The sequence below is a fragment of the Asparagus officinalis genome, chromosome 1 (genome assembly GCF_001876935.1).
Source record: "Asparagus officinalis chromosome 1, Aspof.V1, whole genome shotgun sequence".
NCBI lineage: Eukaryota > Viridiplantae > Streptophyta > Magnoliopsida > Asparagales > Asparagaceae > Asparagus > Asparagus officinalis.
This window is the reverse complement of record NC_033794.1, coordinates 60,807,848-60,816,575: the sequence shown is the minus strand read 5'-3', so window position 1 is coordinate 60,816,575 and position 8,728 is coordinate 60,807,848. Positions and strand designations below refer to the sequence as shown.

At 38.0% G+C, this 8,728-nt stretch overlaps 2 protein-coding genes across 3 annotated transcripts in view; both read left to right on the top strand.

Moving 5' to 3' along the window:
• Positions 1,261 to 3,819, top strand: LOC109824962. Its single transcript, XM_020391607.1, has 10 exons — positions 1,261 to 1,407; positions 1,485 to 1,544; positions 1,618 to 1,842; positions 1,914 to 2,155; positions 2,245 to 2,457; positions 2,537 to 2,641; positions 2,717 to 2,833; positions 2,955 to 3,091; positions 3,203 to 3,557; positions 3,645 to 3,819. The coding sequence occupies exons 1-10, from the start codon at positions 1,308 to 1,310 to the stop codon at positions 3,714 to 3,716; spliced, it is 1,626 nt and encodes a 541-aa protein (XP_020247196.1). The 5' UTR covers positions 1,261 to 1,307; the 3' UTR covers positions 3,717 to 3,819.
• LOC109824950 (B3 domain-containing protein Os12g0592300-like) overlaps positions 7,379 to 8,728 on the top strand; it is an 8,404-nt gene continuing 7,054 nt past the window's right edge. The window contains exons 1-2 of one of the 2 annotated variants that reach the window (XM_020391587.1): positions 7,379 to 7,597; positions 8,120 to 8,245. In XM_020391587.1, the coding sequence (XP_020247176.1) occupies positions 7,544 to 7,597; positions 8,120 to 8,245 (180 nt within the window). In that variant the 5' untranslated portion in view covers positions 7,379 to 7,543. Of the gene's footprint in view, positions 7,614 to 8,119; positions 8,246 to 8,728 lie in introns of both variants that reach the window. The other variant, XM_020391596.1, reaches the window with a different exon arrangement.

The window sequence follows — 8,728 nt, the reverse complement described above, 5'->3', positions numbered from 1 at the left end:
TTAAAACACTTGTCACTAGTAGAAAAACGACCAACCTAGACGGAACAATCTAGACGGAAATTTTTTCCGTCTAGATTGGATCAAAGTAGACGGAAAAATTCCGTCTAGATTGTTCCGTCTAGGTTGGAGCAAACTAGACGGAATTTTCCGTCTAGTTTGACAAACCCAGACGGAACAGGCAATCTAGACGGAAATTCCGTCTAGGTTGTATAGTCAACCTAGACGGAAATTCCGTCTAGGTTGAGGAAACCTAGACGGAATTTCCGTCTAGGTTTCCTAGGGCAGTTTTTACCCCTACCAGCCGCCACCCCCTCCCATTTCTCTCAATCTCATCCACCCGACCCCCCCTTGTTCGGTCTCCCCCCCGACTCCCCCCCTCCTCCGGCCTCCCCCCCGCCCCCCCACAACCGGTAGGAATGCAGCGCATAATATTCAGAAAAGACATAGGAAAGAATTTTCTGATTGGTTAAGATTTGATGTAAGTATTTAACAATTAATTTATGAACATTCATAATATAACATCCCCTAAATATTCTGAAATTTTTTGTCTTAGGTTGATAAATCACTTCTTGATGGTACTACGTTACCAGATGAAATTATTATACATGCACAACGCCCTTATTATGAAGTGAGACGTTATAATGAGCATTTGATCAATGGATATAAATTTCGAACGCTAGAGACTGATGATAGGAGGGTAACTCAGAACAGTGGGGTCATGGGCTTGTTTGCTCAAGAATGTTTTTCAAGTACAAGAGATCAGAACCCAATTCTAGCTGACATACTATATTATGGCCAATTAGAAGATATTGTTGAAGTAATTTACGGGTTTGGTAAACCAAAACAATGTACTTACACGATGTTCAAGGTTCGGTGGTGTCCTGCAAAAAAGCAAAAGGATCATTATGGATTTACACTTGTCAATCTCCATCGAGAAGTATATACGGATGAGAAATTCATTTTTGCAGAACAAGCTGATCAGTGCTTCTTCGTGAGAGATCCGAATGTCATATCTGATTGGGTGGTTTTGTACAAGGAGCCAAGATCTGTTGTTCTACCTAATAACAATGAAAAAAATATTGAAGAAAGTGAATATAATTATAGTGAACCAATTGGTTCATCTGATGATGTTTGGCAAGAATTCTCTTACGCACAGAATGTGGCGTTGGATGTAGGTATGTAATATATATGTTACACTGCATTAAAGTTTTTTAGCTAATCATAATAAGAACAATGCATTTCATAATAACTTATCTCATGAGCATGTATATTTTTTTTCTTAACTATGTTAATAATTGAAATTGCAGATGAGGAGGATGAGGAGACTCTTTGACCTCGAGGGTGATCGATCACGTAGTATCACCCCTGGTAGTGGTGCTGATGATACACTACCATCTCCGGATGCAGGTATAAAAATTAATTAATACTTTAATATATTTTATCAATTATTAATTATCTAGCTAATAGTGATTAATTTGTTGCAGATGCGGGTTATTCATCACCTGGCCCCTCTGATGCAGTACCAGAACCATCCCCTGATGCAGGTATTCAATATTATAATGCTCAATTATAATGGTTAATTAAAAACTATATTAATGATTCTCCTTTCTTATGTAGGGGATACTTGGACACCGACATATCCATCTTATACATTCCACACGGACTTGCGGCCAAAGACACAGGACTATCTTAGTTTACCTTTACCTCCAGCCTCTCATAAGTCTATGGCTGACGCAAGGAAGTACCATACACGTGCTGCGAGAAAATTAGAAGAAATGCGTGAAATGATTGAGACACGAAAGAAGGTTGCACTCGCAGCAAAGGAAAGAGAGATAGCGAATGGTAAATTGTATAAATACTTTTAATTTTCACATTTGTATATTATATGATATATTATCATGTTATTATTGTAGGTGCTAAGAAGGATCGTATCGAGAACAGACGTGGCGGAGGTAAGCCTGATTCCAAACAACCGCCAAGAGGAATGAGGGCAATAATTCGGTGGAATAGTTCTAATTTGCCCGTTGGTCCATGGTCGACCCGCTTGAATGCATATATTGGGGTTCTAGTGCGTAGAGCGACCATTATCAACCCTTATTTTCAATTTCGAGAACTACCATGGAGCGCATACGAGGCGATATGGACAGCGCTTATGGTAACTACATATTGCTATTACTTTTTATTTATTAATAATTAGTATTTGATATTAAATTATCTTTCCTAAATGTGTATGTAAATCTACAGGACTGCTTCTGCCTTGAGGACTTTGAGGGGGCTTGGAATTATGTGTTCAATGTTAAGGTTGAAGTAGTTCTCAAACAATGGAGGCATGAGATCAAACATGAAACCTATGACAGGTATGAGGAGGACTGGCAGAGGTTTTTAAACCTCGACGCCCGAGTTGACGAGGTTCATTTCACAGCTCTCCTCATGTATTGGGACAGCGATGCCTCCAAGGTTAGTTTCATGAAAATTACTTTATACTTTTAAGATATTAATTTATTGCATATTTGCTAATTTTTTTCTTTTAAAAAAGAATAAATCCACGAAGGGGTCAGAAAATAGAAGAAAGAAGCTGCATGACCACCACTTGGGCTCACACTCCTATGCCAATCTGGAGGATGTTTATTGTCAGGATACGGTAGATTTCCGTCTAAAGTTTTGATGAATTTAATGATTAGTATGATTATGAGTGTGATAATATATAATATGACAGGGAAAATCATTAATGCCAATACACTTGAGGGCGAAAGCGGCGTATGGCATTTTCCGTGATAGATATAGGGGTGATGAGAAGAATCGAGATAAGATCAAGGCAAATCTCGAGTTGGTGGTGAGAGTTATACATATCTTGTGTAGTATTATTAATTCTATTTTGTTGTTAATATTATGAGGAAATGAGAACACAAATAACATTGTCTTTACCATGAAATAATTATATATTTGTGCTTTAGGAGGGATTTGAGGCTGCATCAAAGGAGGCTGCAACTGTGTATATGTCGCAGCAGGAGGAACAATCTGAGCCGGACCCTCACATGCTTTCTGCAGAGGACAACATTACTCTCACACAGCATTTGATGGGTCATAATAGGTATGGATGTAGAAAATTTGAATCAATTTGAATACTACATTCCTATTTATATTTTTTTATCATTATTGAATTCGAGAGGTAAATTTAATATTTATTTCTCCCTAAACATAGGAGAGGGAGATATCCTCTGCATGGTGTTGGAGCTTCACCCGGCGTAAGCATGAGGTCATCCACAGCATCCTCCACACCATTTACATCCATGAGAGCAGCCCCGCCTCGGTTCCAGGCTATGCCATTTGTCGCACGTATCTCTGCATATTTGCTTGACAAGATTGACTCGGAGCTACATATCCAGGTGACTAATGAGATGACAAAAGTTGCGCTGACGGCGAACTCGATGGATGATCTCCTGGGGTATGTCATGCAATATTTAAGCGGTGCGATTCCTCATAGCGCGTATGGTGGTGTTATACGGATTATAAGCTCGCTTGGCGATAATTCCGGTGCTGGTCAGAGCAACACTCAGGTACCTTTTTTTTCCTTAAAATAATAAATTCATTTATATTTAATATGTATTAAACACTCCTTAATGATTATTCAATTGACCATTCAGAGTGGAGATATTGGAGGGAGCAGCACACGTTCTCGTAACCGGGATAGAGATACTGCCGACGACGACGACTGATGAGGTTTATGAGGTTTTTTGTACATTTTTAATGCAATGAACAGCTTTATCTGTTATAACAATACTTATATGCTTGTTGGATGTATATATTAGACGGTCTTGGTTGATGCATATTTTGAAGTAGATAGTTGGATTTGTTTATTATGCTGGAATTGATTATATTATGGCTGGGTCTGTGCATTATGTTGGATTTGAATATTTTTGGGTTTGAATGGAATTGTCTAAAATCTTGATTATATTTGGATGGTTGGATGTATTCATATATACAGTATTTATTGTATGTATTCATGTATTGGTGTAATTGTACAGGGAAATACAAATTGTAATATATTTTTTTTGCTGGAAAAATAGCAACCTAGACGGAATTCCGTCTAGACTGTACCAACCTAGACGGAAATTCCGTCTAGGTTGCAATAATCAACCTAGACGGAAAACCGTCTAGGTTGTCAACCTAGACGGTTTTCCGTCTAGGTTGGCATCCTAGACGGAAATCCGTCTAGGATACCAACCTAGACGGAAATGTCGATTCCGTCTAGGTTGGTTTCCGTCTAGATTGATCAATTTAGACGGAAATCCGTCTAGTTTGATCCAAACTAGACGGTAACAGAATAAACCAATCTACCTAGACGGATTTCCGTCTAGATGAACCAACCTAGACGGATTGTAGACCAACCTAGACGGAAATTTCCGTCTAGGTTGGTCGTTTTTCTACTAGTGTGTCATACATTTGGACATATATGCTACACTTCACATCCACTTCTTGAAACTTGTGGGATGTAGGTCAGGTTTTGAATTATGATTTTGAAGGGTCAGTTGGATGTCTAGTTTAAAAACTAGTGATTTTTCCAATTTATAATCCACATAATAAAAGAAGCATAAAAATGATATAGAAATTTTAACTTAAATCCTTGTTCTCATATAAATATTAACTCAATTATATAATATATGTGTATATAAATGTTTATATAGTTGTGTCCCTGTACCCTACCTTTTACAAATTTTCCGTGTCCCGTGCCCATACCCGTACCCACACCCATGCAACATAAGCGCTATGGATACTCCCTCCACCTGATGTTCCAGTTACACTAGAAGAATAGAACATGTCTTAATTTTCTCCTTTCAATGATTGATTACCTGTAAATAATGTTGCTCCTTTTATTGTTGACCTGCTAATCTATATTAAAAAAAAGAAACTTTTACATGCTATATAAAATTTGGATTTAATTTTTGAAGCAGCATGTTTTACTTTTTTGAGACAACAGGATGCACTATTACACTAGAATATAAGTAAACTTACCATTCCCATATAATTATTTTGAGTTTTCATTCATAAGAAAAAAAAACACGATATCTTTAGGAGCTTAGGTTTTTTTTTTTTTATATCTAGAATTGTCGACATCTGATATTTACCCTGGCGAATGATAGGGATTTGGAGTGTTACAGAGAAGCTTTCATGTGATGACTGAATCCGCAGTTCGTAGTTAGGGGAGGGAGTAGGAGGGCTCCACCATAAGTCATTAAGAAGTGGCTCAACATGATTATGATGGCTGCATAAGTAAACAAGCAGTAACTGATGATATTTTGAAACAAAAATAAAAACATAATTCTTCTCTTATAAGGTTCTGTTTCGATTAATTATAGCATATTCCATCACCATCAGTGTTTTTTGGTACTACACATCGGATTTGAATCCTGGACCTATTGATTCTCTTTCAATCTCCCCTTAACTGCTGTGCCAAGGCCTTGGTATCCAATGGAAAAGTGAGACTCATCCATTCCTATTTACTTGAACTCACAGTAGTTGAGGACAATGCCGGATGAACACCAAATACTCTTTAGTTAAAAATTTATTCGAGAATTAAATGATCCTCAGCCCTGTGGGAATTTTAGTTCATTATCTAACCATGATTATTTCTATTGACTTCATGCCTTCAATCTGTTTTGTTGAATGTAATTATATCTTAAGGTCTAAAGCATGATGCTTCCTTAACTATCCCTCTTCTAGAAGTGAGTTGCGTTTAAAAGTGTTCATGCATAATTAACACCCAAAATTTTGCTGACGGTTCTAATCATGGGCTAATCACATCTGATATTTATCTTCCACAGGGAATTGGATGATCATGAAAAGACAGGAATAACATACAAGTTAGAGAAAAGGTCTGAAATAGTTGCAGATGGATGCAGAACTCGTGGGAACTCTTGAGACCAATGGAGTGACTTGTTTCTATGTGCAATGACTCATTTAAGTTACCAAATCCCATGTATTTTATTGCCTAACATTCTAGACATGATAGGTTAAAATTATTAAACTTATTTGTGGATTATGATAGATTTTGATCTCAGTTTATGTCCAGATGTGTTCATTTGTAATACATGTATATATATATATATATATATATATATATTGCCTGTGCAATTATCATCAGTTCAAAAAGGCGGAGGCTTTCAGTGGCTCCTGAAGACTTGTGCTCAATTAAATACAAATTTACAAAATTTTCTATTAAAATTTTGAGCAAAGCTACACTTTTATTAACTATGGCAAAACATAGATTAAATGGCTCAGTATTAAGGAGGTTTCGTCAATTCTCATCTTATTCTTTTGGTGCCAGCTATCATTAGAGAAACATGAAAGGGATGTGAAGATCAGGTTTGTAAGAACTCCAGATTGCTAGAAATAGTAAGTATACAGGTATAGAAAAAAGTAGCTAGACCTCTTCATTTCTTTTACCATTTCAGCTCTTTTATTGCATCAGTTTCCCAATTGCAACGTACTCAAACATAGAATGAGCTCAAATTGGTATACTAAGTGAAAGAGACGGTCATAATGTGTTTTCCTTTTCTTTATCCCTTCAACATCAGATTCACTAAGTGCGCTTTGCATGAAATGGAAAGTGAAAGAGACTATGTTAAAGGCTCTTTCTTATTTCCAGTTCTTGATCAACCAGAGAAGGGGAGAAAAAGAGTTTTCTGGTGGGTTTATTTGCGCTAGTATGCGTGATGAGAACAAGAATTGAAAATATTAATTTCCTTTTTCTTCTCTGCAGTCATCTAAAAAAAAAGAAAAAATAAAAGAAAATCGCTACTGTTCATCTTCTTCCTCAGACAATCAGAACCCAACCCCACCTCCCTCTTCCCAGTTCGCCGCCCGAAGCCCACCGGACCTCCGCCCTCCTCCTTCGACTCAAGCAACCACCACCACCTCCACAACCGCCGTCAACATCGAACCCAAATCCCACCTCCATCCACCTCCGATCCCTCTCCTCCAGCCGCCGCCCAAGCGCCTGAAACCCACCCTCAAAACAGCCGACGCCCAGTCCAACGACGCCCAGAACCCAACTCCACTCCTTCCTCCTCCTCCTCCTCCACACAACCCACAAATAGCCGACAAAATCCCCACCTCCAAGGACCGCCGAACACCCCCCTCACTTCATCTCTCCCCCACCGCTGAAAACCCCAATTTCCCCATCTCCTACAACCGACATTCGCTTCTCCCTTCACCTGAGAAACCCTCACCTGAAACCCTAGCTTCCTTTCCGTCCTCAAACAGCTCCACAGCGGCCGAGCCGCCCAGTACTCCTCCACGGCCACAGGATCCCCTCTGTCTTCTCTCTTGATGTCGCCACGTCGCTGCTTGGGTCGGCCACCATCACCCGTCGTCCCCTTTCAAGCACCGCTCATCCTCTTCTCAGATTTTTGAAGCAAGCCAGTGGAGTCTGACCACCTCTTTGATTGCCTTCCTAACTTTCTCTGTCCATCGAAGGTGGTAAAATTCCATCAGACACCAATCAATCAGAACCGATATCGATGGGTTTGTTGATAAATGGGCTATGGGCTTCACAGGAATAGCACGGGCTTTTGGATTTCTCTCAGCTTTTGGGATAGTAAACTCTCAACTCAGTAATTTTTGTTAATCTCATAATTATCAGTTAATTGCATGCGTATTAAATCTCTAAACTATTATCATATATTCCTGCTTAATTTATGTTGTGAGTTGAGAGAACTGAACATGTGACTGTTTAATTTTGATATTGAATATAGAACTTGCGAAATGATAATTAATATTGCGATTAAAATATTTGAGATTGGAACTGTTTATGACTATTGTTGCAAATCTTGTTAAAACTCATCTATCGTATTAACTTTTTTATTTAATTTCCTACCGAATATTATGAATTTTGGCAAAACGTTGTATTATTCGAATTAAATCGCTGATTCCGATGGACCCCCTGTTTCGTTTCGCATCAATGCGACTTTAGTTTCTTCCTCTGAAAATTATTAGCTAATGCTTTAAAGGACTCCTGTTCCTCATCCATTCTGCAAATTAAAGATCTAGCTAAACCCAGATCTTGTAAGTTTTAGCTCCTAATTCTTTCTTTTCTCCTCTCTTCATTCTCTCTATGCAGGGTGCCAACATGAAGAACAATTGCGAGGTATGCAAGCAGTGGCATGAGCATGTTTATTGGGAGCATAAGAGCTCCAAAATGTTGAGATTCTGTGTGACAATGGTTGGGGATTTCTCTCGACAGATGGTAATCTCTTCCCTCATCTCCTCACGACTATAATCTATGAATTCCAAGACAAAATTGCAGAATTTGTTCACATATCTTAACAAGCAAATGTAACCTTGTGATGTTGTTTATCTCACATTATCAAGATATGTTCATCTATGCATTTTCTGTATCCTACTCTTTTACCCTGTAATAACTAGTTATACCCGTTCAAAGCAGTGTATGCTTTCTTGGGCTTTGTTTGGGTCCTTGGTGTTGAATTACCGTCTGTGCTCTATTGTTTGGTTTGTTTGGGCCTTGTTTCGGCTACCTATTAATTTATTTTAATTTTTCATAATCGTCTTCCCTTGTTACATCATTATTTATATATATATGTGTGTGTGTGTGTATATATATATATGTGTGTGTGTATGTATGTATGTATGTATGTATGTATGTATGTATGTATATATATGTATGTATATATATACATATACATATATATACATATATATATATATATAT

Coding starts and splice junctions, on each gene's coding strand:
- LOC109824962 (XM_020391607.1), top strand. CDS start 1,308: ATGAGGAGGATGAGGAGACTCTTTGACCTCGAGGGTGATCGATCACGT. Junction 1,843..1,913: donor GGAAAGAGAGATAGCGAATG/GTAAATTGTATA, acceptor TTATTATTGTAG/GTGCTAAGAAGGATCGTATC. Junction 2,834..2,954: donor AGGCAAATCTCGAGTTGGTG/GTGAGAGTTATA, acceptor TTTGTGCTTTAG/GAGGGATTTGAGGCTGCATC.